This window comes from Panthera leo, chromosome C1 (genome assembly GCF_018350215.1).
Source record: "Panthera leo isolate Ple1 chromosome C1, P.leo_Ple1_pat1.1, whole genome shotgun sequence".
Taxonomy (NCBI): Eukaryota; Metazoa; Chordata; class Mammalia; order Carnivora; family Felidae; genus Panthera; species Panthera leo.
Window position 1 is genome coordinate 104,241,544 of NC_056686.1, and position 27,102 is coordinate 104,268,645.

Consider the following 27,102-nt stretch of genomic DNA (forward strand, 5'->3'; position numbering starts at 1 on the left):
GCATGTGGACTTGACCTGCCCTATCCCCTTACTTCCTTAAGGACAGTATGATGGGTGCCATCCTCTCCCGGTTCGCACCCACCCCTTTCCTACCTAGGGTCTTTTTAATGTTTATTTGTTTTTGAAAGAGAGGGAGACCGAGAATCCCAAGCAGGCTCTGTGCTGTCAGCCCAGAGCCAGCTGTAGACCTCACACTCAAGAGCCAGGAGCTCATGACTTGAGCACAACCAAGAGTCACATGCTTTATTGACTAGGGAGCCACACAGTCACCCCTTACCTAGGATCTTTTATTCAGACGCAAGAGATAATGTCAGCAATGTGTATAAATACTGTGCTTTAATGAACTCCTTAAATAGAAATGTCAGTGTATAAAATACACAATTGGAAGAGACAGTGCGTCTCCCATACCCACTGCGTGCCCATAGAAAACCAAAGGGAAGAAACAAATTGGAATTAAGGAAGCAGCAAGAGGAGGTGAGAATGAGGTCTGTAGGCCATCGTGTTAAGACTGATGGACAGCATCTCTCACAATTTAACAGCTGGATATCCAAAGGGATAAAATTGCCCTGGAAAAAAGGTAATCATGTTCTAGATTGCTTTTTTTTCTTAATTCCTCAAACCACAAGAAACCTATCTTGAACCAAACAGGACAGGGCAAGAGTTGGAGAAGGTTAGCACCACACACTTGCAACAGAAAGGTCAGTGAGCTTGTTGAGTGCTGGAGTGTCAAAAGCTGAGACAGCAAGACCAGATAAGAAGAATCAGAAGGTTAGAACCCTCCCTCACTCTGGACCACCCTCTGCCATGCCCATAAAAAAGACAGTAATTAAGGGGCACCTGGGTCACTCAGTCGGTTAAAAAAAAAGACAGTAATTTCAGCGGGATTGGGAGAGAATGGTATTTGGGTCTCTTTTCTTGGAATGATCCTCAGGAGATATTCTTGGTGTCCATTTCCTTAAAAGCTCCTGAAGATGGGATAGCTCATCCTGGAGGCCAGAGATTGTGGGAGCTGAGAGGCCTTTCTGGGGAGGGGGTAAAGAGAGGCAGAGAGGAATATTATTGTAGCTCTAGCTCCCTGTTTCTGAGATCTCTGTCCACTACTGGCATCATTTTTTTTTTTTTTTAAGTATAATTAACTACAACATCCTATTAGTTTCAGGTGCATATTCTAGTGATTTGGCATTTTTATACATTACCAAGTGATCCCCATGACAAGTCTAGTTACCATCACCGCTGGCATCTTTAATTCTCTCTTCCCCCTCCAGCTATGCCTTAGGTTCTACTTGATCTGAGCAACAACCATCTGCATCCCCACCACATACACTCTCCCAAACCTATCCACTTGGAGTCCAATAGGAATGGTACTTCACTTCTCGATCTCCCAGGCCCTTGCTTTTCCACTCCTAGAAACATTTGCTTTCTCCTGAAACATCTGGTTTAGTAGTCAATTCCATTCTCCCACTCCCAATCCCTGTCTTCCCTCCTCACCTGGACCTCAGGCCTTCCCCTCAAGTAGCAGCGTCTCCACAGCCTGATCTGGGGTCCCAGATATCCAGGCAGCAGCAACCCCGGGGGTAAAGGGCAAGCCCCCCAATGTGAGGGGAGCCCCCACTCCTGATCAGCCAGGCTTTCAGAGGAGATAGCTGCTCGAGGGAGCCAACGAGAAGAGACTGCCAGCAGGGAAGGATTGTCCCGCCAAGGACAGAGCTGATTGAGGGGAGTCAGGGCCCCTCTGGAGAAGAGCCACACAGAACTGGGGGGTCCAGGAACCATGAAGCTTGGCTAAAAGGAAAAGAGAAATCAACTGGCAACCTAGAAACTAGATGACCCCACTTTCCCCAAAATGGGTCAGGAAGGAATGTCTAACTGCCACCTACTCACACTGCATTAGTGATTGAACTACAGGCCTCCCCCTGAGAACTCTATCTTCTCTCCTCATTAGGCTTCAAACTTCAAACTAGGCCTCAGGTCTCATGAAAGTCAATTTTAGGGAAACTTGTAAAATGTATGTAAGAGACAAAAACTAATAAAGATGAGGACAAGAAGGCTGCCCTCTGTGCTATTCTAGGATTTCTGCCTAATCAGGAATGTGAGGGTGTCAGGAACCCTGGCACTGTCATGAAGAGCAAAACATGTGACAGCTACAGAGGAAGTGTGGGGCAGCTTTCCCTGGGGAACTCAGACATGAGTTCATGGGAACTGTGTCTTTCTACTTCTCCTTGTCTAAAAGGATGAGCCTGTGAGAAAGGCAAAGGAATTTAGGAAGTGTAGACATCTCACCTGCTGTCTAGGAAGCCAGGAATCTGGGCAGTGTTCTGGGTCATACCCAGGATTATGGAATTGTAGTATCTGTTCACTGTTGTAGCGTAAATCCCAGTCCCAGACAGATAGCTGCGAGTTAACAGAATTCCCAGCAGGGGGTTGGCAGCACCCTGGGTTATAGATTTGTGTATAGGAGTTGAACTGGACAGAGAAAACAAGAAAAAGGATGGTAAAACAAATAAAAGAATCCTTTTCCCAAGTCTGTATAGAAATCATGAGACGCTCACCTCTTCCTCTGGGAATCAGATGTAGGGTGAAAGTCCAGTCGTGAGAATGGGCACCAACCTCCCCCTTTCCCATCCACAGACCTCACTTTCCATAAATTAAGACTAAACTTCAGAGGGTACTTCTCAAGGAAAAGAAAAGACAAATCAAAACTGGAACTCACTGACCTGTCCACCCTGTTTTCCACGCTCCCAGGGAGTATCTCTCAGGAATGTGAGGGTGTCAGGAACCCTGGCACTGTCATGAAGAGCAAGAAGGAAAAACTCTGAGAATTCAAACTCAGCTGGAAACTGCTGGAGGAGCTGCCAGACACAATCAAGGAAGAGGAGAAACACTGGAGCCTGAGAAGGAGGAAATTAAGAGGTTAGGAGGGATTGTGGGCACCTAAAAGAGGAGGATGACAATGACGAGGGACGAGAGACACAGACAACAGGGCCACTAAGATCAGGGAATGGAAATCCGATTGAGGGTAGTAGGGAGTTGTGGTGCTTCATTCATCTAGGTCTCCCTTCAAGCTTAGCCTAATCTCAGGAACCTTCTAACCTGATTTCACCTCCAGTGGATTATACTATATAGTTTTCTCATCCCCTTACATCTTTGGTAATACCTCCCCCCACTACTCTCCCAACATGATCTCACCTCTTCACTGGCTCCAGTTACCCCAAGTCGGGTCAGGAAGGGGTGTCCAGCTGCCACCCACTCTCGCTGCACTAGTGATTGGAAGCCAAGCAGTGTTCGGGCTTCAGGGACTGAAAGCAGCTGGACGAGTGAAGAGAGGAGGCCATTGAAATCACGATCACCGCGCTCTGGGTGATAAAGAGGGAGAAGGGACAAAGAAGAGGGGCCACGAAACTAGGGCAGAAGAAAATGAGGAAAGGAAACGTGGCAAGAAGAAGAGAGAGGTACAGAGGGTTAAAGTTTTGGTAGGTAGGATTGAGAGGGCAAATAGAAGAGAAAATAAAGACCTTGAATGATTCAGTCCATAGACTCCACCTGGATTGAAATACCCAGCTTCACGTGCAGGAGGTAGAATCACAAATCTCAAACCAGCTTCTCCATTGTTCTTCCCACCCCAACCCCGGTCACCATCCACTGATGGAAGCACGAGAACAGAAGGTGAATAACCCTACTGTTAGGGACCACAGACTGTAGCAGCACTAGAGCTAGTAGTAGGACTACTACTGTGAGGCACAGGTAGCACTGAAGAATGATTTAGGGCCCATGGGTAGTTCCTAGTAACAGGATAAGGTCCTAGCACTAGAAGAGGACAAGGAAAACTTCTAGGTCTCCCTCCCAGTTGGGTGAGTAAAGGAAAAAGGAAGGAATGGAGTAGGTTAACCCAAGAAACTCACCTTGTAGTACTACAGAGCGAACCCTGGATGTCACTAGGACTGAGATGTCACTGGCCTTTCGAAGACAAGACCTAGTGGGGCAGAGGAGAAAAAGGAGAGAAGAATGATAAGCCTGGAGGAAGGGAGTGATGGGTCATGGGATGGAATAGACGCAGACTCCAAAATTCCGCCCCTTCCTCCTTCTAAGGAGCAGCAAAAAAAAAGAGTCTTCTTGGGAAACCAAAGAGAAGAGTTAATGGAAGGCCATTTAGGAGTTCAAGTTAACAGAAGGTTGGGGAGGGTTGAATTATAAAACATAGCTAGAACATGAGACAGTACCTGACATAATCCAACCATCGTGTTCCTTCCAGGGCTGAGAGCCATTTCTCCTCAGCTGCAGATGAATCTGAGAGAGAGTAGAGGGGTCAGAAGGACAAAGAGATTGGGAGAACTCAGGATTCATGATTCAGGATCTTCTCCTGAGGCTACTAAAATGAATCATACATAGTTGTACAACCTTGTAAATGTAATAAAATTAACCAAACACTTAAGATGGGCGAAGGGTGGGTTTTATGGTATGTAAATTATATGTCAGCCAATAAAGCTGCTACAAAAAAGAGAGAGGATACTTTGAGGTCAGGAAGACAGGAAATCTGAGTCTGTGGGAGATGAGAGTGGAATAGAAAACGAAGGATTGGGCTGCAGGGTTGGTTACTCTTCTGTAACAGGCAAAAGGGGAAAAACCAGGTTAGGGTCAGCAGACCTGGGATGGAGGTAGGGCCCAGAGGTTGTCTCACCAGGCAGGCAGAGGGCCCTCAGCCTCAAGTGGGCAAGTTGGACATCTGCGAGACTAGGCAGCTCATCCACGGTGTCCACCAGGACAACGTCTGAATGCCCAGCCTGAAGCATCGACTCCACTGCTCTGGAAGGGAGGGAGTCACAACGTAAGGGAACGAATCTGCCCTGAACCTCCAACCCTTGATTCTACTCATCAAACCTTCCCTCACCTGATATCTTCCTTGTTAGGGTCGCTGGCTGTATAGAAGCCACCACAGCGGAGAAGATCACTGCCCCCAGGGTGATGCCAGGACAGACGCTTCAGATGGTGGGAGGTTAGGATCACCATGGGAGAAACTCCTAGCCCCACCCTGTCCTGCCCCCACACTGACCTCCCTCAACAATGACCCTCCCTGACCCCTCCCTCCCCCATAATCATCTAATCCCAAACCATCACCCTGGTGCTTATACTGACCGGTCCACGGCCCTGATGGAAGTGGCCAAAGGCTCTCCTGACTTCACTGTCCAGGGTTCGCTTAGGGACCCAGAAGTAACGGGGGAGGCTGTGAAATTGAGAGTGTGTCACAGCTTAGCTCAGTGACCTCATTATAATGCAACCTGTCATTATCAGGAAGTTGCTTAGGAGGGCATTATTCCCAGGAACCTCAAGTTTGGAGATCTAGGTGGTAAGGGGGAAAGCTTTGTGGATGTCCTTAGAGGCTGGAATTTGTGGGAAGTCCTAGCTTTAGAGGATCTAAGAACTGTGGGAAGATTGGGAGGGCAGCAGGGGTTAGGGTGGACTTGGGGATCACCTGGTGGCTATGTCGAACCTCTCATTGATGGTGCTGACCCTCCAGCCCCTGGCCCCCTGCTTTTTCCGCTCAGCCTCCCAGTCTTCTGATGTCTCCAAGAGGGGAACAGGTGGTTTTCTGGACCCTGTACTCTGGCCTAGGACAGGAGTGAGGCACAGAAAAAAAGGAAGAGGAACCAGAGAGAGCTTCTCAGCTCTTTTGTCTACAGCCAGCCTCTGCTTTCTCAGATTCTTTACCTTTCCCCTACCCTAAAGCACCCTCACTCACCAGCCTTGCTCAGGGGTATCCCTGCATACTGTTGAACTTGACTGTTCTGAGCTCTGGCTTGGACAATGGCCATGGTCACCTGTGGAGGAAAGGACATCACAGCCTTCTGGCTCAGACTGAAGAAGTGTAGAGGATGAAGTAGGGCCCATGTTTGTTCAACTGTCTTTGCCACCAGTAGAGACACAGGACAATAGCAAAGACAGTCGCTGAGGAAGGGAGCTTCCACAGGTCATGGGGCCTGGGTTCAGGAGAACACATCCAGAATCATGGAACCACAGGATGTGAATTCTGGGAAGAATCTCAGGAACAGTCTCATCCAGCCCTCCCTGTTTTTCAAAGGAAGAAACTTGCCCACTGTCACACTCCTGATAATTGGCAACCCCAGGGCTAGAATTCAGGCCCCTTACTCTTGTGCTTTTAGCCTCTCCTTGAGGAGAGAAGCAGACAGAATGATGAGAGGGGTTGTAAAAGATAGGGCAGTAGTGGGAATACCAGGGAAAGGATCCCCAAGGCTCTGAAGAGGAGTCTTTGGGTTGAAGGTCTCTTACCTGAAAGGCTTGAGGCTCTAGTCCTCCAGCCTCAAAAGCAACTCTGAGCAGCCGGAAATCTCGGCCATGAATGAGAATCTCCTCAGGGATAAATTTAAGTGGGGACCCTGGACGGAGGAGCTGGACTCTGGACAGGCCACTCACTGAAGTCAAGAGTTAGAAAGCAGTGTAGCCATTGGTCAGAGTCCCTCTACAAGGAAGTCTTCCGGCCCATCCCACTCCATCCCTGTTGCCCTCGGAGAATTGAGAAAGGGTGAGCCCCCAGTGAGCCCCTTCACAAACACCCCACCACCCACTTACCAGCCTCTAATCGCCCAATGTTGACCAGGGCAAAATCATATTCGCTGCTCAGGGGAGTCTCCTAGAGGAAGCACACGACTGATGCCGAAGACACCTGAAATCTTGCTCATTATCCTACCCTGGCAACCCCCAACCTCCCAAGAGATAATCCCAACTGACCATCCCTGATACATTCAAAAGACAGCCCTTAAGCATAATTCTCCCTGTCTCACTTGTCTAAATCCTTCTAGACCCCCCAGTCCATTTCTCACTAACTGTCCTTTCCATTGCCCTGTCCATCTCACCTGACTCCGCTGCCATCCACAGGGCTGGAAGGTGACCCTCAAGTTGGTGCAGATCAGAGTTCCAGGCAATTCAGGTTCCAGCCCCTTCCTCACCCCTGGGGCCCATGCTAGGATCTGCTCCCCTACAGGGGAAGAAGGAAAGCTAGGTTATGACTATTCCCAGTGTCGCCCACACTGGTATACACCGAGTCTTCTGAGACAGGAGGATCCAAAGAGGGAAGATTAAGATCCTCCCCTAACCCCACTAGAAAGAAAGCTTAGGAGGGGATCATTTGTATTCTTTTGTACATAGTAGGCACTCAAATACTTATTGGATAAGTAAATGAGAAAAAGAGTAACAGAGTCCAGAAAACAGGGACCATCAAGGTCCATGTTCCCAGTCAGCTCTGGACAGGGAAGAGAGCCAGCCTGAGGCAGAAGCACTTTGAGTGGGTAGAAGAATACAGAGGTATCTTTGGTGAAGTTTGAAGCAAGATTTGAGCAGGATGGAATTTGGAAGAGTCTTTGCAGGTTGGAAGTATTGAAAGGGAAGCTACTACCTGGGAGGCATCCAGAGGCCACGTGACCGTCAAGCTGCTGACTCCTGGGCTCCAGCATCCCAGTCCTCTGGACACACTTTGGTCCAGAGTGCTGCAAAGGGTGTAGGGTTAAACCCAGGCCTCTCCAATTCTGGGACCTGGGATTACCTCAGCAGCCACCATTGGAGGCCTACACTCAGGCTCTCAGGGGAAACTGAGATCAGTGGCTGCCGGGAAGTTTAGGACCCAGTTGGCAGACAGTAAAGGGAGGGGCTGGTTAATGGGTAATGAGACAATGAACTTGAGACTGTGAAAAAGACAGACCAAGTTCCATCAACCAAAGTTGATATGGGACCACACCATCCTCCTCTAGATCTTTTTCTTACCCCCTTTTATCTCCCAATCCTCCTCATTCACCCCCTCCTGCCCACGGTCCCCTTCCCTCCCAAGCCCAAGTTTCCTCTCCTTACCCCCATCTCTGGCTCCTCCTTCTGGGGGGCGATGTTGAAACTCTGGCCCCGGCCCCCCCACCACATTTCTCTGGCTCCATCCGGGGACGGAGCCGTGAAGGGTGGGAAACCTTTAGGATGCTCAAGCCCTTTGGGGGAGAGGCTGAATCTTGTAGTTGAGAAGAGGTAGGTGAGGGAGAGGGGCAGGGGGACAGCACTAGGGTAAGGAGCGGTTGTGGTGCTTGGAGCTCGATTAGGGGTCTCTTGAAAGGTGTGTCCAACCCAGCCAGAGGAGGCTCCACGGAAACTTCAGTCGACTCTGGAGAGGGCGGGAGAGATGCCCAGCCCCTTAAAGGGGAATACACACAATTTTGGAAAAGTAGAGAGAAAGTGGAGGAGCCTGGAAAAGGTGAGGAAAAAACTGGGTGACTGGGGAAAAAAATGCCCAGATTCGTTACCCCAGTCCCAGATCTTATGCTTTCTGTTCACGAGCATTGGAAACTATTTGAGGGGAGCAGTAATGCTGAATATTAACCTGGGATAATTTGGGCTTAATTTTTTTGTCTTCTTAAAGGGTGTGGAGAGGTGGGAGGAATGCAAAAGCAGTTCGGGCCTCTTTACTGCCTCACACACACCTGGCAAAAGTAGTAGGAAATCGGACCTCAGGGGAGTTTTGCCTGGGGGGGGGGGGGGGGGGTCCAAGAAATGAGGGAGTTGAGTTAAAGCATTTTGTATATTCTTCTCCAGAGAGCATTAAACATACCTCATGTGGAGGGTGCAGTGAGAATATTGGGGAGAGAACTTGAAATATCTCCAGGATGCAGACACAAGTACAGGTGTGTTTACGTGCAAGTTCTGGGGTTGGGGCAGGCCCAAGGAAAAGATCTTACCCCCCTCCCCCCCCACCCACCACCACACACACACACCAGTGGGAAACCAGAGCCCATTCTAGGTACATGACCCCTCCCTGCAACCCAGACACCAGATCTCCAAATTAATGATTCATGTTTAGAACCTTGAAAGTTGAGGGCTGAAAACCTCTATCAGTTCAACAGACCCACCCCCCAACCTTACCCCCTGTAACTAGAGAAGCAGAGATGGGTGGGGAGGACCCTAGGAGGGAAATAAAGGAACTGCAGCTGATGGTGCCTGGGTCGGAAGCAAAAATCTGCATTTAGATGTGAAAAAGACAGGAAATGAAATACAAAGTAGGGGTTAATGAGCTGCTATTTTATTGATTTTGAGTCTGTACAGAGGTAGCAGTCCTTAGGTGGGGGCCCCAGTTTTCCAAAGTGACACTCAACTCTCCTCCCCTCAGCACACACACCCTTCCGTCCTCGGCTTTAAAAGTTCCCTGTCTTGGCTGCTACTATGGAAATAGTGAGGATATTATAAGACAGGAAGTTAATTTGGAACAAAGAGGCATACACCTGCTAGGAAGGTGGCCCAGAAGCCTTATTCTAGAAGTCCTAAAAGCTACCAAGCACCCCCAACCCCACCTACTTTCCATGCGCCTCAATCTCTTGGGGGAAAAAAATCCTTCCCAAGGTTTCTTGCAGTAGGAAGAGCTGTGTAACCACAATTTTTAAATCCCATTATCCACTTTCCTTCTCCCCACCACCCTGCATTCAAGAGCCTCATTCTATTCTTTAATATTTTGAGGTATAGCAGCAGCAGAGGAATCCAGTGGGAAAATATCAAGGGAATGGGAGGAGGTGGAAGGCAGAAAAAAGTGGGTGACTTGGATCAGTGCAAGGAATGCAAAGGGGCGGCAGCTGAGGGCAAAGTCCTAGGAGGACCATCTCTCGGTACCCCACACACTAGTGGAGGTTTTAGTGGATGGAAGGAAGGATGTAGAAGCAAGGGCTGTATCAGATTTTTCCATTTTCAGAATCCTGGTCTAGCTGCAGGTTTGTGCCAAGAGAGAAGGCTGCTGGGAGGGGCAGCTGGAGGAGGGAGGTGGAGCTGAGTGACTCACAAGATGAGTCACAGATCCAGTTATAAGCACAGAAAGAGGCCAAGGTCCTCCCCACCCCCCAGCGCTCTGCACGTTACCCTCGGCCAGTGTCAGCCGGCTTCCGTTCCTTTTCCACCGCCCCTTACCCACGTAGCCAGGGAAGGGCGGTGGCTTGGAGAAAGTCTACGTGAGGGACTACATCATAAGAAGTATTTCATTACTCAACTTAAGTACAGGGGCAAAACACCCTGCGATTTGCAGGCTGGGTATCCACAAAGTGAGAGGGACAAGAGTGCCTGGACAAGTCACTGAATCTGCAGTTGAAGGGCCTTGGGAGGAGAGGGGGAAAAAATCGGAAAAATCTGGGGTGCAGGTGATTCTGCAGGCCAGGAAGGGGCTTCTAATTGTCTTCTCACGTGTGTCTGGGGCACTGACTGCTTGGAGAAAGAAGAGGACACAAAGTCCAGAGTAACTGGTGTCCAAGGAACGCAGGGACAATCATCTTAGAACCTCTAATGGGAAAGATGAAATGGGACGAACCTTAGATGTGTGGTTGTTTAGAAAGGAGCAAGAATGGCAAAAGCTAGGTTCTCAGAGATCATTCAGAACCAGCTCCATTTTTCCTGCCTAGGTGTCACCTCCCAAGTGCATAATACGGAGTCACGGCTGATTTTTGTTTTATTGGTCTGTGAGCTTTAGTTTCTCTTAAGAAACTGAGCCAACAGGAGAGGGCTCTGTACAGCACCGAGTTTAACACCATCCCCACTCCATGAAGAGATTGAATCTTTAAAAACATGTTTTTATATAATGTTTTTATTTTGTTGATAGAATCCTGTATGAGGGAAAAACTTTTGATTAAATTTTTTAAGTCTCAACAAAATGAGCGCAGGTTAAGGTAGGAATCTGGAGGCCTATCCTATAGTATACTTGCTGCATCAGGGCTGGGGTGGAGAACGTAGGGTGGAGGGGTAGCGCTGTCTTCAAAGGGGAAAAATAACCCTAAGTATTTCCCTTCTCCAATAAAAACCTCAGTAGACACCCCCAATGCCCTGGATTAAAGGAACTAAGTGCACTTATTTAAGCCTGAGAGATACCATCCCTCAGCAAGGGTTACGGGATCTGCCTCCCCCTTCACCGACGTACCCTTCCTTAACCAAGGAATTCTTGCTCATTTTGGGCCAACGTCACGGATCCCTCTCCTCCCTTCTCTTGAGCACAGTAATTGCATGGGCCTACCTCTCCCCCCACCCCCTCATCTTCCCAAAATACCACAAACCAACCAGAGTCTGTTTTCATTCTCCAGGAATTATTCCTTCACCCTCCATCCCACACAACCCCCTCAAAGAATAAAGCAAAGACAGTCTACTCATCCCTATAGAAAAACATCCATGGACTCAGGGTCCCTCATCCTTAGAATGGAGAATTTTTTTTAATGCCTCAATAAATAGTTACCTTTCCAAATTAAACAAAAATAATTTATTTCTGAATAAAAAGCCATAGGGCCCAAATAAAGCCCTGTTTTATCATACTCACCCCTAGGCCACCCCCAGAATTTCCACGGTTTTTATTTGAAAAGAGGCCAAAAGGAATTGAGATTGGTTAGTTTATAAATCAAAACAAAAACAAACATGACACAAAGTTTCTGTTTTTGTTCATTTGTCCTCAGTTTTTAAAAACAAAAGTATTAACTAGAATCTAATAACAAATCAAACCCAAACACAGCAGTCCAGTGGAGAATCAAAACTTTCCTGGTTTTATTCTCTGGGAAAACCCCTGGTCTGTTTCCACTTTTATTGGTCCAGGCCAGAATCCTATGCGGTAGACGGCACCTATGGGAAAGCAGGGTGAGTGTGCAAGGTGTGAGCTGGAGCCACCTGTTGTTCGGGTGCCCTCAGGGGACAGTGTTTCACGAGGTGGTAGTCTCACCAGTGTTGTTCTAACCCCAGAGATGGAGTGAGGTGAGCAAGGCACTCACTTTGGGCACAGAATTTAAAGGGTGCCCCAAAACTCAATAAACCAACCTACTATCTTAGTGCAGTATTTTTTGAAAATCAAGACCAACGTAAAAAATCCACAGTATTGGGGCGCCTGGGTGGCGCAGTCGGTTAAGCGTCCGACTTCAGCCAGGTCACGATCTCGCGGTCCGTGAGTTCGAGCCCCGCGTCGGGCTCTGGGCTGATGGCTCGGAGCCTGGAGCCTATTTCCGATCTGTGTCTCCCTCTCTCTCTGCCCCTCCCCCGTTCATGCTCTGTCTCTCTCTGTCCCAAAAATAAATAAAAAACGTTGAAAAAAAAAATTTAAGAGGGACGTCCCTTTAAAAAAAAAAAATAAATTAAAAAAAAAAAATCCACAGTATCAAATCCACTAAGTATCAAAATTTTAAAGATAGGATTCAACCTGCTCAATTCAGCTTATTTCCCTCACCCTAATCTCAGTCCCGTTGGATTCTGTCTTCAAGATTTTGGTATTTTATTCATCATGGATATTTTTGCATTATTTTTGAAACACTGTGTTAAAACAGTATTCGTCCTAATTACTGAGATTTTCAATACCCCTTACATTTTGTACCCAAGGGAAGCGCTCATCTCCTACTAGTCCCACCCTGCCCAGAAATATATACATCCCCTCCTTTGGAACCTATCTCCTTTGACCTCATTGCTTCTTTAAAACCATCCTATTTTCAAATAAAAGCCTAAATATTAATAGCTATAGGAAATTATTAAATCAACAGACATCAGATTTAAAAAATAAGTGACCTTCAAGTTTGCTGAGGAGAGAGTAACCTTGCTAAATTGTGAGCAGTTCCAATGAAGAGGATGGTCTTGATGGGCTTTGTTACCAAGGGGTACGGTGGGATGACAACTTTCCTGATTGGGCAGAAGCAACATATGGCAATTACAGGTCTCCAACACACACATCCAACCCTCGTCCGGTTTAGAGCAAATGTGGGATTACAGTCCATGAGATGGGTTAGGAGTACATATCTCAAAAGAGAAATCCACGTACAGAAAAATAGCCCCAATTAACACTCTGGACACTTAAGTACACTTATTCCCCTTCTTCGTATGCACCCAGGAGTGTATACAATTGCATAGTTGATTTTTTCCCCCAGAAAAAAAAAGGAAAATTGGCCCAGGATAGGTTCTCCAGTTTAAAGCTCTTAGAAATGGTGCTGGCCAGAGTGAAGGCTGGCCAGATTTGTGCTTTGTGCAAAACGCAAAGGGGCTTCCCCTTCTGTGTCCATAGGCCCACTCCACCCCCTGGGGAAAAGGGTTGAGTCAGGGGAAGGGGGAAAACCCAAAGAACATATCAGCTCATTGGGAGGAATCTGTGATCTGTGGTTACAGTTCACTAAAATATATTTCTCTAACTACCTTTTTTATAAATTGCCCCTAACCCCTACCCCCGCGTTTTAACATCAATCCTATTATCAAAAATATGTCTTCTTACAAAGTATTTTTTTAATTATTTTAATAAACTAACCACAGATTAAGGTCAGCTATGGCTTAACAAAAGAAGCCGGGATGTTAAGTTCATTCTCCAAAAGTAGAGAGGAAGGAGAAAGAATCACTTAAATAGGAAAAAACAAAAACAAAAACAACCACTTTTTTAAAACGTTTTTGCTCACTGGGGTCTTTTTCTTTTCCTTAAAAACAAAAAAGTCAAAATAAGTTGCTTTCTACAGAAATGCAGCAGCAGAGGATGGTAGTGTTCTATTTAGGTTTTTGGTTTTGTTTAAAACAGTCCGGCCAGAGGTCTGTCCTGCTCCCACCCTTCCCGGGGTGCACTCAAACCTCACTGTGTGGTTATTGCTAAGTAGTTACAAAAGGATCACCTGTGCTCCCGCTGCCTGGAGAAGATTCAGCCCACACAGCTGCTCTTCTTGTCACTCCTCCCTTCCCCAGAGGGAACTTTTTTTATTTAAATAAAATTAAAGTCGTTTAAAAAAAAAATCACAATCTTAACTTAGCTGAGGCTCAGCCCTCAAAAAGGATGAGGAAAAGATAGAGGGCGATCAGCAAGACTGTTTAGAAGGAAATAAAACTCGAGAGGAAAAGGATTCCCCTTTGAAGTTCTTCCCTTTCCCATCTCAACAAACCAATTTCAACTAACCCCCTCCTAATAAGCACCTGTGAGCACACATTACTGCCTAGTCTTTCCAGATCCTTCAGGAGGAAGAATTTATCCAACCCTAATTCCTACCTTAATTCAAACCAATAGCAAATTTATCTAATTTCCCAGTTTCCCTCCACACTCCCAACTCCACCGTCATGTGCTTTTTTCCAACCTACAAGGACTTTGGTCTGTTTTTTCTTTTATTGACTGAGAACCTCCTTTGCCTGCTCCCCCCCCCCACTTCTGCCCACCTCCCCACTCCCACACACTAAACCTTCCCCTTTCCCTTAGGTCCTGGGGTGTACCCAAGCAGTTATGAGACAGAATCAGCATCTCCCCGCCCCACCCCATACTTCCTCAGTCCCATCAAGATTGGCAAAGGACCAGTGGAGCCCTCCAGGCACCGTCTGGCCCTGCCCTGCTCTTGCCAGCCTGGCAGCTCTCGAGCGAGCGCGCACCCACTTCAAAGTTTCCAGCCAGGCTCCCACCAACGTTTCTGCATTTGCCCCATTTGCATGGGGGCTGGGTCTTGATGAGCCAATTAGTGGAGCTTAACTCTCTTTGTTTAGCCCCCTTGCCCTCCAAGGTTCCCCCACTCAGAACCTGTGCACCAGCAGCTCCCCACCGGGTTCCCGCTCCCTCCTCCTCAGTTCTTCCCTGTAACAGCAGGAGCAGAAGTTGTTTGTCTCCGGGTGTCCATAGAAGCTGCAGTTCGGTTGTTTGCATTTAGTCTGGGCCGGAGGAAGCCCCCGGGGACCTCCAGCCCATCCATCTGGCTCAGGGGGCTCTCTGTAGCCGTTGCTATAGGAATCAGCCACGCGGAAGGGGAGCGGTAACAACGCACCCCTGTGACCGCCATCCTTGGAGTGACTGCCTGGCTCCAGAGAAGGGATGCAGTCCTGATGGGGGTAGGGTCGCCCTGGAGGGCACTGTCTGGGGAAGGTGGCATATGGTGGTAGGCCTCCCCCACAAGGACCCCCTGCCAGCTGCCGCCGGGGCTCCTGGCAGTGGACCCCAGCCCCTGTAGACCGAGGGACAGTAAAGCCCCCAGGGTAGCCAGCAGAGAATGCCATCACCTTGGACTCTGCTGGAGGGGCAGTCAGCAACTCCTCCCCACCATCTGGCTCTGGCTTTTTGGCTGGAGGAGGCCCGCCGCCTAGCCCTCCATTCAGGAGCTTCCTCTCTGCTTCCTTCTGTTTCTGCTCTGCCAGGAATCGCTCTTCGGCATCAGAAAGGTAGCGCTGGATCATTTCCTCCTGATACTGATGACGGTGACCCATCTTCAGGGTTCCAACAAAAATAAACTTCCCCTCCCCTTGCATTGCAATCCTCATGATGCTCAGGCTTTGCATCACCTCCTGGCTATACTTGCTCCCTCCGTTACCGACAGACTCCGCCGTGGGCTTCTCAGACACAGGCCCGTCCCCAGCTGCCTCCTCCTTGCCCCCCTTCCAGCTCTTCAGGGAGTTCTTCTTCTTCTTCTCCAGTGTCTCAGTGCCGCTGCTTACCCCCGCCCCTGCTCCCATCCCTCCGGGCTTAGAACCCTTGCTGTGCATCAGGCCGCCCATGTTCTTCTTGAGCTTGCTGCCCAAGGTTTTGCCAAAGCTGCCCAGTTTGTTAGCCACGGAGTCTGCTCTCTTCTTGTCTTTCTCTCGACCTCGTTTTGCCTTCTCTTTCCGCTTGCTGCCCTCATTGCTCGTGGAACTGCTGCCGACGGACTCTTTGTCTGATTCCCCAGACTCAGGAGTGGACCGGGGCTCATCTCCAGCTGAGGCTGTGGGGGACTCAGGTTGGGCCAGGGGAGCCTGAGGGGAAATTAGAGCAGTGTTATGGTTGTCCCATTGGTCTGGTTGAGGGAAGTCCCTGGGGACCCCTAGCTCATACCTCTGGCTCATGGGACTCGCTGCAGCGTTGCTACAGGCATTAGCCAGGTGGAAAAGGGCTGCTAACCCCCCTATAAACCCCATCCCTGGAGAGCCTGCCTACTTTCAGAGAAGGGCTGCTGTCATGGCAGGTGAGGGGTTACCTAGGAGGGCACTGTCCTTTCTCAGCTCCGGTCAGCTCTCCCATGGACCAGGGAGCGATGTGTCTACTAGCTAACTTTTACCTCGCCCCCGCAATTTGACTCCCTCCTGTAATAAGGAGATGTCAAAGTGAAGCCTGAGGCTCTTCTGCAGCAATGAACAACTAACACAATACACGGCCTCTGGGTAAGGAGGAAGAATATCCATAGACACTAGAGTGTGTCCTTTGTTATAAATTTCTCTATACCAGATTCTGCCCAGAGGTAATCTCAACAAAGTCTTGACTAACCATAGCCAGGTCTGACCATTCTGCATCCCCCCAACTTTTAGACATTCAGCACTGGAGTCCGTCAGTTTGCCTTTGCTCCTGTGTTCCTGCTCTATGCATAATGATGACAGCCTCCCGAACCTCCTGGATCGAGATCTCTTAAGCTATTCTGTCTCCTCTGGTACCCACCACCACAGAGGTCTATACATACAAGGCTTGGGACAAAGTAATGACCATCTCGAGTTCACCAAAGTATCTAGGAAACTTTTCTTGAAGAATGTGTTTTAGTATCACAAAGTAGAGCTTGGCTGGTGAGGAGCTATGGAAAACAGAGGGCACTAACAGATAGAAAGGCAGGAAAAAGTGTCTTTTGGAACTTACCCAGTTATTCCTAACCTTGAATTACAAGCTATCATTCGGAAGGGATTCAGAAGGAGACCACCACTAGGTCTCCTTGGCTTCCCTTCATTGCAAATGAGGGCGCAGAAGTCCTCACCTGTGCATCAGAGGACACTGGGATCCACTTCACATTCATGTAGCCATGCAGCAGGTGCAATTTGACCTCTAGGGACAGGATTACACTGTGAGGAGGAGAAAAAGAATTAAAAACATACTGTGACCTTTAAAAGGCAAAGCAGTATGAGCCAGCTGGGAGATAGGATGGGAGAGGGCTACATGGCTTGGGACTCTGATGAGGTTGGGTTTGAATTCTAGGTCCACCAATTAGTGTTTCTATGGCCCGGAGGCAAGCCACTTCACCCTCCCTAAAACTCAGTTGGGGTTGATAATGGGTGTAGATAACATCTACCCTGTAGGGTTGTTATGAAGATTAAAACAGTATTTGGAAAGGACCCAGGATAATGTCTGGAATACAGGAAATACTAAACAGTAGCCATTATTACTGCTGCTAGTATAAATATTAAGAGAGAGTTTTTGATAGGTAGGTGAGAACATACTTTAAAAGCCATAAACTCTGAATTTTTAAATCAAACCCTCTCAACTGGATCCCCAGGGTCAGGGAACCCAAAGAAGGAAACACTGTGTCAGAGGGAAGGGCAGAACTTTTATATTCATACACTGTTCCCTGGAAGCTGTGGAGGGCTCAGGTAGAAGACTAAACCCACTGGGGGGCTTGGGGGAGGGTGACGGGCAGGGAGAACAAATCTTTCTGGCTATTTAAATTCCAGAAAGGCAACAATCCAGAGCAAACCACTTTGGCCAATTATTTAAAAACCCCTCTCATGGGGCACCTGGCTAGCTCAGTCAGTACAGCCTGCGACTCTTGTAAGTTTGAGCCCTGTGTTAGGTGTAGAGATCACTTAAAGGGTAAAATCTTTAGGGGCGTCTGAGTGGCTGAGTCAGCTGAGTGTCCAACTCTTAATTTCAGCTCAGGTCATGATCTCATGGTTCATGGGTTTGGGCCCCGAGTCAGGCTCTGCACTGGCAGTGAGGAGGCTGCTTGGGTTTCTCTCTCTACCTCTCTCTGCCCCTCTCCCATTCACTCACTCACTCACTCTCATAAATAAATAAATAATCAATCTTCAAAATTTTTTTTTAAAATAGGGGTGCCTGGGTGGCTAAGTCGGTTAAGCGTCTGACTCTTGATTTCAGCTCAGGTCATGATCTCATGGTTCATGAGATCAAGCCCCGCATCCAGCTCTTCGTGGCATAGGGCCCGCTTGTAATTCTCTCTCCCTCTCTCTCTTGCCCCTCCCACACTCATGCGCAGGCACGCTCTCTCTCTCTCTCTCTCTCTCTCTCAAAATAAATAACCTAAATTTTTTTTTAAATAAATAAATAAACACCCTCTCACTTGGGCTAGGAAAAAAGTGTGATTTGATTTTTTTTTTTTTTTAATGTTTATTTTTGAGAGAGAGACAGAGTGCGATCGGGGGAGGAGCAGAGAGAGGGAGACACAGAATCCGGAGCAGGCTCCAGGCTCTGAGCTGTCAGCACAGAGCCCGATGCGGTGCTGGAACTCAAAAACCGCGAGATCATGACCTGAACCGAAGTCAGACGCTTAACCGAAGTCAGACGCTTAACCGACTGAGCCCCATGATTTGATAATCTTGATTTTCTGATCACTGTTTGGGAGACTGTGGGGTTTAACAGCAGAACACCCTTCATAGTATAAGGAAAGACCAAGTTGAGATCCTAGATTCCCATCTCTTTCGTGGGAAGACAAGGCAAGCTGCATGTTGCAAGACTCCTGGTGCCCAATACGTCCCCCACTTTTCCATCTTCCCCAAAACACTGGAGTCAAGATGTAACTGTCTTCCCTGTGGGCTGAGGAGAAACTCCCAGGGAAATGGATGCTTTTTGTGGAAGAGACTGCAGCCACCTAGCAGGTGGGCCTGCCTCACCTGGCCAATCGGACATTGTCACTGTCATCTCTGCCCCACTCCCAGCCCTTTCCAGGGTCCACAGCAAAGTGCAAGGGCAGCAGCTTATGCTCCGAATCCGTGAGTGGGATCACAGCTGGGGAGGAAGAAACATGTCGTCAAGGAGTCTTCTTGAGGAGAGAGGAAGGCAACTGAACACAAACGAACTTCATTAAAAAGGAGGCTGAATTGTATCACAGGTCTCTAATGAGCTCGCTTCTCAGGTTTCACAAGTGAAATCCCCAGGCATTAAAAATGAACAGACTGGTTTCCCCTTACGAGCCAGCACACAATTTAGGCCACTAATCTCCATGACTCCCCAGCAGTCAGTCAAGGAACACTCACGATGGTCTTGCCAGTTAATGTGGGTTCGAGGAATAAGGCAAATACAGCAAAGCATCACTTGGAAGGTTCTGTGTCCTTAATACATTCGCTCTTTACTCCAGAATGGGGAGCAGTAAATACAGGCAGGTTACTGTGTTCTCCCCAAAGCTGTTCTTAAAAACAGTATTTATTTTTAATTTAAAAACCCCGGTTTATCTTTAGCTTAGTAAAACCGTATCAATGTGCGTGGTCTGGGTTTGCATGTCACTTAATTCTTTCCTGCTACATTCTCTCCCATTTCAGTTTCTCCAAGTGAGAAGAAAGCACCAAAAGACACCACAGACACCAACACTGCATTCAGCACCTTGTTCCTTGGCGGTCTCCTTCTGCTCCATGGACACAAGTGCAGAAAAGTGGGCCTGATCATAGGCGAGCACCAGAGGGGAGCGGTGACACTGGCTGGCTGGGACCTCCAAAGGCAGATAGATTCCCCCAAAGGGAATAGGGGCAAATGCTGCAGCAAACCACAAAGATTGTTATTCAGGATGTGTTCCTGCCTACAGGGTAATCCCCACACCCACTCTACCAAGTGAGTTCCTCCCCTTTCATTAATTCTAACCCCCTGTTCATCATTCTTTCCTAAGAAGCCTCATCAATTAATCCCAACCACTTTGCTCTTAATCTCTTGAGAGTTTTGCACTGTTCTCATGTATACCTTGCTTCTCCCCAGGGGTCTACGTAGCCCCTTCCTTCCCTCCTCCCAGTGCTCAGCCAAGGCTCTGCAAACAGAAGGTGCTCAGGGCATGAGGACTGACTCACCTTCCCCACCAGAGTCCCTCAGCATGGTGTCGGCCACAACAACTATGGGCCTCCTAAGTACGTGCGCAAGGACAAAGACGTGGAATTCTTCTAGGCTCTCATACACGGGCTCCTCTGAGCTCTCCACCCTAGAGTTACAGGAGAGGAGATTGTGGAAGGGAAGGGGAAGAAAACACAACAAGACGCCCTTGAAGATCAGTTGTGCAAAGACAAAAAAGAGGAATGTCCTTTCCTGGTTTTCTCATCTTAAGGCTGCCACGGACATACCTGATTATGTTATGCTACCATGGCTATTTCTAATCCCATTTCACAGATGGGGAAATCCAAGAAAAGAGATCTGAAGGCCCTAAAGTTAAAGTTGTATTAGGAATCTGGAGGTAATCCCTCTGCTAAAACCAATCTTGTTCAACAGCCTTCCCCAATTCGCTTTACGCTATAGCTCAGTACACAGCTGTGTAGTTCCGCTTTACCCACTACAACCACCCACATAACATATGCATCATGTCCTACACAAACAAAAGAAACAAAAATTCCTCTTCCAAGGTCCATTCCGTGAAGAACAGTATCTCACCTCACCATCTACCTAGTAGCCTAATCAGAAATCTGGGAAATATTTACCCTTTAATCTTCAGTTAATCACCTGGCTTGACCAATTCCATCTCTTCCGTGTCTCTTGTATCTACCTCCTCTGGCCTGTCTGCAGTCCACTGCTTAGTCACACCCATGGCCCTCTCTCCTGGATTCCCACAACTGTACCCAGTCTCACTGCCCTCCACTTCTCCACCCACTCTGCTGGCAGTATGTTCAAATACATGACTTTGGCTCCCGTCACTCGCATGCGCACAATACAGTGGCTTCCTGCCCCCTGAAGCAATGTTATTCAACACTGGGTGCTTGGGACAGATGCAGATTTCTGGGCCTGAGCTCAGTCCAACTCAACTGGACTTCCTTAGAGTGAAGGTCCCCAAATCTGCATTTAAAAAAATTTTTTAACGTTTATTTATTATTGAGAGACAGAGAGAGACACAGCATGAGCAGGGGAGGGGCAGAGGGAGGGGAAGACACAGAATCTGAAGCAGGTTCCAGGCTCTGAGCTGTCAGCACAGAGCCCGACGCAGGGCTCGAACCCACAAACCGTGAGATCATGACCTGAGCCAAAGTTGGATGCTTAACCGACTGAGTCACCCACCCAGGCGCCCCTCCCAAATCTACATTTTAACAAGTCTCCCAGATTATTCTTATGCACAATAAAGTTTGGCTAGGTTATCATTTTTAACTTTGTGTTTCAGAAAATTTCAAAATTTTAAACATTCACAACTAGAAAGAATATTACACCTAGACTTTCATGTGTCCATCACCCAGCTTCAACAATTATAAAACACATGGTCAAGGTTGTGTTCACCTAGACCTTGATCTATTTCCCTGTTAACTCCCACCCACACCCCCACCCCACCAGATTATTTTGAATCAAATCCTAGACATATCATTTCATCCATAAAATTTCCAGTTTCTATCTCTAAAAAATAAAAGACATTTAAAAACAACCACACAACCATAAATATCACATTTCAAAATTTTAACAATAATCAAACATGTAGACATTGTTTACATTCCCCCAACTGTCATAAATGTCCATAGGTTCCCACTAGTTGATTTGTCTAAGTGTCTTTAAACTTAGGTTCCCTTTCCCTTTCTATTTTTCTTGTAATGTATTTATTGAGGGAAGAGAGTTGTCTGTCCTGAAGTTTCTCAACATCTGGATAGGATATGGTTTTAATTCCTTAACATGGCACAACAGAAACCTCAGCATAGCACACGAAACTGTGGTTACCCAGCCTAGTCTATCACTCTATACTACATACTCTGTATTCTGGCAACGCCAAACTGCTTGTAGTTCCTAGAACATACCATGCTGTTACACCCTTCTTTGCCCTTGCGATGCCCCCTCTCTTTCCTTCTAACAATCCTCTTGGCCTCAAGTTCTTTGGACACTGAGGACTCAGTAAAGATTATTTTCTACTCCCCCACTTAGCCATACTTACCCACCACAGTTGGCTCCGTTGGTACCTAGATGCATGCGGGGTTCACTCGAGGCAAGCTTGATCAGCTCATTCCATTCCTTCTGCCACTCATCCTCTGTGTAAACCAGCCCTGACTGTGTGAAAGACAGGCAGGAGAGATGAAGCAATTAGAGGCTAGGTTCTCAAGGCAGTAGCTGTTCAACTCAGTCACACTGTCCCACTGCCTACTCTCTTGGCCTTGGCTTATAATGTGTACTACAAAGTCACAACTCTTCTCCCTTTCCTAGTCAAGATCCACAGAAGTTTCTGCTCTCTCTCACACTTCTTCTTCCACTCTTTTCTAGCCCATTGCGGTCTAGCTTCTGTTTCTTTCCTCAGCCTACGCGCCTTACCCCATTTACATGACTTCACCTAACCGACTCTGGCAAAGGATAATGACCTTCTAATTCCCAAATTCAGTGGATTCTTTGGTTCTCATCTTTCTCAGCCTTCACACAGATTTCAACTCCTTGTTAAACTTCCTTTTCCTTTAGCTTCCACAATACTACTTTCTCCTGTCTCTCTCAACTCTGTCCACCCTAGCAATATTGGTGTTGTGTCAACAATATCAGCAGCCTTGCTCCCTTCTGGGTGATTTCTTCTACTGCCATAATCTCATCTACTGCCATCTATATGCTCAGGACTCTAAAATGTCCCCTCCAGTCCAGACTTCGTCTTAATTTCTATATTCATATCCAGCTGCCTACTGAAGATGGCTACCTGCCCATGACTATCTCAAACTCTATGGAGTCAAAACTGAACTCCTACCTCTTCCAACACCCCACTCTTCCTCCTGTATCCCTGCCTTAGTGAAGAGCACAGAGTAACAGCCAAACACCCAAGCTAGAAACCAGGGAGGGTACCAAAGACTCCCCTCCTTGTACCCATTCCACACCTGGATTCCTTAGTCAACAATGATAAAGCATGAACTACTGTGATGGACCCTTAAATGGTATCACTACTCCAGTCTGCATTCTTCTCATCCACCTCCTACAATGCTAACAGAAAGATTTTTCCAAAATTAAAATCTGATGTTTGCGTCCTGTCACAAATTCTTTTCAGAACCATCGTTACCTACTAGATATAGCTCAAACTCCATAAGCATAGCATACAAAGTCCACTTCCTGGCCCCTACCCACCTCTCGAAGGCATCATTTAATTATCTGTAATTCCTTGAATGCACTGTGTTACTTTGTGCTTGAGCCTTCGTCTAGCTTGTTCCTTGTCTGGAGCAGCCTACTCCCTGCCACCTGGTGAACAGTTTCTCCACTGTCAGGACAGAATTCAAGTATTTTCTTCTCTATAGCCTTTCCTAAATCTTCCGGGTAGATCCACTCCTGCCTTTGTGGTCTCCCTCCTCAACTGCTATATAGACTTCATCACAGAAACCATAACCTGTTACCTTGGTGCAATTATGTATTTACATGTCGGTCTCCTACTACTACTCTTACGGGCCAGGAGCACATTTTAGGCAACATGCTAGTGCCTATGATGTGATCAGTAATCAAGAAATGCATGCTGAATGAAACTATAATTTTTAGCAAAGGAATGGGAGAAGTGATACAAATAATTTAAAAATATCATTTGGCTTTAGAATATACATGATAATTTGGGAGATGAGTCTGTGTTGTTAATTGTATTTGGCTTACGCTAATATTTACATGAGTTTATACTGCTTAAACACACATTGACAGAGTAGAAAGAGTCACACTGGAAACGTGAAGGGCATGAGGAACAAATTTTAGAATTAAAGAGCTGTTATAAGCACATTTAATCTTAATAACAAAAAAGTGACAAAGCTATTTTCTGTTTGTAAAATTCTGTAACAAAGTTTTCTATTAAAAATAAAAAGAACAATGCACAGGCAATACATACTGGGTGCTCTGGTCCCTCTCCGTCTTCCTCTCACCTATTTCAGCTTCCTGTTTTTATACACACAGCCACTAGATGGTGTACTCTTCTAGCCTGAGAATGTACTTATTGGTTTTTTTTTGATTTTTTTCTTTTTTTAAGTCTATTTATTTAAACAATCTCTACACTTGACGTGGGGCTAAACTCACAGCCCCGAGATCAAGAGCCACATGTTCTACTGACTGAGCCAGTCAGGCACCCCATCCTCACTGAATTGGTTGACACCAATTTCAACACAAAACAAGAAGCCCTGAGAAATCAAAACCAATTTAGTTTGTGTGGTATTTGGTCCTGATTACCCCCCAGTCCCTCACACCTCCCTCCATTCCCACATCCAAGGTGCTGTATAATACTTTAAATGGTCTCAACTAAAACACTTTTCTAGGCCACATTTTCAGTATCGAACTTTTACTTAATAGCTAAATGCTCTAGTCTGGCCTTCTCTGGACTCTGGAGTAGGCAAATGTAAGGTTCGGGTATGAAGTGAAGTCAGTGGTGAAGAAGGCCGGTTCTCGAGGCCGGTTCTGGCTCAGGCCAAAGGAGCTCTCCACGAGGTCCGTGTCAGCTAACCAGGGAGCGTGGGATTCGGTGGTAGTGAAGAGGGCCGTCCACTTGGCCTCACCCCTGTGCGTCTATTTCCCCTCAGGAATTCTCTGGGGAAGACTGGGTGATCAAAGACAGCACTCTGATCTTAATACTATCCTAATTTTAACGACGGTTCTTTGTTTTTAAGAAAGAAACATGACACATTCTACCTACATATTTTAATCTTCAGGACATAAAATTCTAATAACTAAAAAAAAAAAAACAAAACAGAACCTCTTAGTTCTATACAATGGCCAGTTATTACACAGCAATAAAAGGTGACAAGAAAGAAGATGGAAAGAAAAAGGAAAGTTTCTGAAAAGACAATCCCATATTTAGGCCAGAGCACCCAGCCATAAAAATGGCCAAAAAAAAAAAAAAAAAAGACACACAAAGAGCATGAGATAAACACAGAAGACAGAGAAAACCAGAGGAAAAGGAAAGAGGGAGACCTGTTATCTTTATGGAAATGTACAGAATCATTATTATATTAAAGTGAGGGGTCGGCAAACTCTTTCATTGTTCTGTCATAACTGCCAGTCAATCTTTTAGGCTTTGCGAGCCATATGCAACTACTCTATTCTGCTGCTGTTCTAGTCTACATGAGGAAAGCACTTAACATAAACAAACACACATAAATGAATGGGCAGGGCTGTGTTCCAATAAATTTTTCTTCTTCTTTTTTTTGTTTTATAAAACCGTGGGTGGGATTTGTCCCACAGGCCATAGTTTGCCCAACCCCTGTTATGGGGATGGAAAGTACACAGAAAATACAAACAGTCCATTGTTACTTTCTTATACAAAAGCAGTCTCAACATCTGCTGAACCCCTGAAAAGTACAATTAAAACTCAATTTAACAGGCATGTTTTTAAGATTTTCAAACAGAGTACATGAAAAGCAAATAGTACATACAGCCAACAACATTTTTAAGCATTTACATTTTTATAAGGATTGAAAACACAGAAGTCCTTAAAAATTGGTCTAGCCTTATTAGAGGCCAAAAAACCCAAAACAATACAAAAATCCTGTGGACTTGTCATTATCTTATTTTGCAAAAGACTGCTACTGAAGGCTTCCTGAGCACCTACCCGATGAGAAGCACAACATTAGCTACCTCCTCTATAGGTCTCGGCTTCCCCACACTAGTTCTCGTGACTGTATCAGGCAGGCATCGGCCCTATGGCATCGTCTGCATTTTCTACAATTTCCAGGATTACAAGAGGAGCGCCAACTGATTAAACCCCAGCAGACACTGCCTACTGGGAAGCACAGAGCATTTTGTGTAGCTAACTCTGGGGAGTAAGGTGCTCCCACCCAAACTCCTTCACCTCCTTATTCTGCTGTGTTTGCTGCCACCTCCAGCGCCGTTTTAATGCTTCCTTCTCAGCTCCTTTCTCCATCAGTGCATACAAAGCTTTACGCAACATCAAGTCCCGATCATGGAAACCCCACATGCCTGTGGCAAGGAAACATATCAGTAGGACACTTTACCATGACTTCACACCACTTATTAATTATGATGCACATACCCTACCATGAAGGAAATCAGGCTGAAGGCCAGGTTCAAAGAACCCACTGTGACATAGGGGAGAGCGACTTAATCATGAAAGAAAAGATGTTCCCACTCTGGAGGTTCAGGAACTTCGAGAACTTAACAGTGGGGGAATATACCACGTCCTACAAACTCCTGATAGAGAGCCCCTTATTCCCGACATAAGTCCAACAAACTAAAATACAGGGTAGCAGCAGATAAGATGGGTCTGGCACATGGCCATCAGCATCAAAGCTGGAGGGATGGTTGGAAAATGAAGACTTTTTAAAGATCTAAGGCAAAAGACACTGAATTATAAATAAGTTGTACAATTAAAGTAAGCAAATATCCCAGAAACCGATGAAAACACATCTTTTTTATATACCAGAAGAGTAAGCATTAAGTAGAATGATATCCACACATAGCTCTATAGCGCTTGTATGCTTGCTGCTCACTACTTCTGGGGGGCAGCTCTTGGAGCGGGGCCCATGCTAAGTCCTGGCTTCTCCATATGTCCTCTGAACAAGGCTGAAAATCCAGGGCAGAGCTCTCCTCCATCCCGTCCCGCATGCCCATGTGCATGTGCACACACACGAGCGCGTACACGAGCACGTACACACGCACTGTATCATTACTTCTGCCTAAGATCAAGGTTAGCCTGATCAAGTCCTGCACATGAGATTTAATTCTATTGCTTTCGGAGGGTATGGAACACCATCTTCAAGACTCACCTAGGGAGGCTGCATGGAGAAGGCAGTTTCCATCCCCAGTAGTTGCCAAAGGAAGCAGCCTCTGGCAGGTAGGGTCCACACTCACCCACCAGTTCAAACGCCCTACAGAAAAAGGAGGAAACGGAGAGGAGCAGATTATCCTTCCCACCCCCTTGCCCTCAAACAACTCCCAACTTGCCTCCACCCAAACTTGGGTAGGAAGCCTACCCAGAATAAAATCATCTCTGTTTGTCTTTATACCTTCGTCACTTACACCTAGTCCATCAGAAGCTGGAGAGCATGATTGGTTAGATCAGCAGTTGTTACACGGGGACCACTGATCTCATCAATACCCAAGGGACATTTGGCAGTATCTGGAAATATTTTTGGTTGTCACAATTGGTAGGGGGGATGCTACTGGCATCTAGTGGGCAGATGCCAGGGAGATTGCTAAACGTAATATAATGTACCAGGCAGCTCAAACAACAAAGAATTATCTGGTCCTAAATGTCAACAGTGCTAAGATTGAGCAACTCTGCGTTAGATGAGGAGGCCAAAGTCACAGGTTGAAATCTGTATTGG

At 46.8% G+C, this 27,102-nt stretch overlaps 2 protein-coding genes across 14 annotated transcripts in view; both read right to left on the reverse strand.

Moving 5' to 3' along the window:
* Positions 1-319: 319 nt before the first annotated feature.
* On the reverse strand, positions 320-8,118 carry MTMR11 (myotubularin related protein 11). Of its 2 annotated transcripts, none has more exons than XM_042953802.1 (17): positions 7,855-8,115; positions 7,406-7,496; positions 6,867-6,988; positions 6,583-6,643; positions 6,283-6,425; positions 5,735-5,813; positions 5,468-5,603; positions 5,131-5,218; positions 4,886-4,974; positions 4,676-4,800; positions 4,218-4,284; positions 3,900-3,970; positions 3,187-3,353; positions 2,715-2,888; positions 2,281-2,463; positions 1,489-1,782; positions 320-1,022 (listed from the first exon to the last, which is right to left on the reverse strand). In XM_042953802.1, the coding sequence occupies exons 1-17, from the start codon at positions 7,918-7,920 to the stop codon at positions 876-878; spliced, it is 2,103 nt and encodes a 700-aa protein (XP_042809736.1). In that variant the 5' UTR covers positions 7,921-8,115; the 3' UTR covers positions 320-875. The 2 variants fall into 2 exon arrangements, with proteins under 2 accessions (XP_042809736.1, XP_042809737.1); XM_042953803.1 differs by having other exon boundaries at positions 877-1,018; positions 7,855-8,118.
* Positions 8,119-13,244: 5,126 nt separating this feature from the next.
* Positions 13,245-27,102, reverse strand: part of OTUD7B (OTU deubiquitinase 7B) — a 52,964-nt gene continuing 39,106 nt past the window's right edge. For all 12 annotated transcript variants that reach the window (XM_042953813.1, XM_042953806.1, XM_042953805.1 and 9 more), the window contains 8 exons: positions 26,542-26,643; positions 25,608-25,735; positions 21,765-21,877; positions 19,723-19,850; positions 19,268-19,417; positions 18,562-18,676; positions 16,695-16,779; positions 13,245-15,711 (listed from right to left, as the gene is read on the reverse strand). In XM_042953813.1, the coding sequence (XP_042809747.1) occupies positions 14,503-15,711; positions 16,695-16,779; positions 18,562-18,676; positions 19,268-19,417; positions 19,723-19,850; positions 21,765-21,877; positions 25,608-25,735; positions 26,542-26,643 (2,030 nt within the window). In that variant the 3' untranslated portion in view covers positions 13,245-14,502. The remainder of the gene's footprint in view (positions 15,712-16,694; positions 16,780-18,561; positions 18,677-19,267; positions 19,418-19,722; positions 19,851-21,764; positions 21,878-25,607; positions 25,736-26,541; positions 26,644-27,102) is intronic.

Bases quoted from the DNA above. Each gene is read 5' to 3' on its own strand.
- MTMR11 (XM_042953802.1), bottom strand. From the start codon at position 7,920: ATGTGGTGGGGGGGCCGGGGCCAGAGTTTCAACATCGCCCCCCAGAAG. The intron at 4,975-5,130 runs GTCAGTATAAGC...CACCATCTGAAG, and splicing joins TCCATCAGGGCCGTGGACCG to CGTCTGTCCTGGCATCACCC. The intron at 3,971-4,217 runs GTACTGTCTCAT...CTGCCCCACTAG, and splicing joins CGATGGTTGGATTATGTCAG to GTCTTGTCTTCGAAAGGCCA.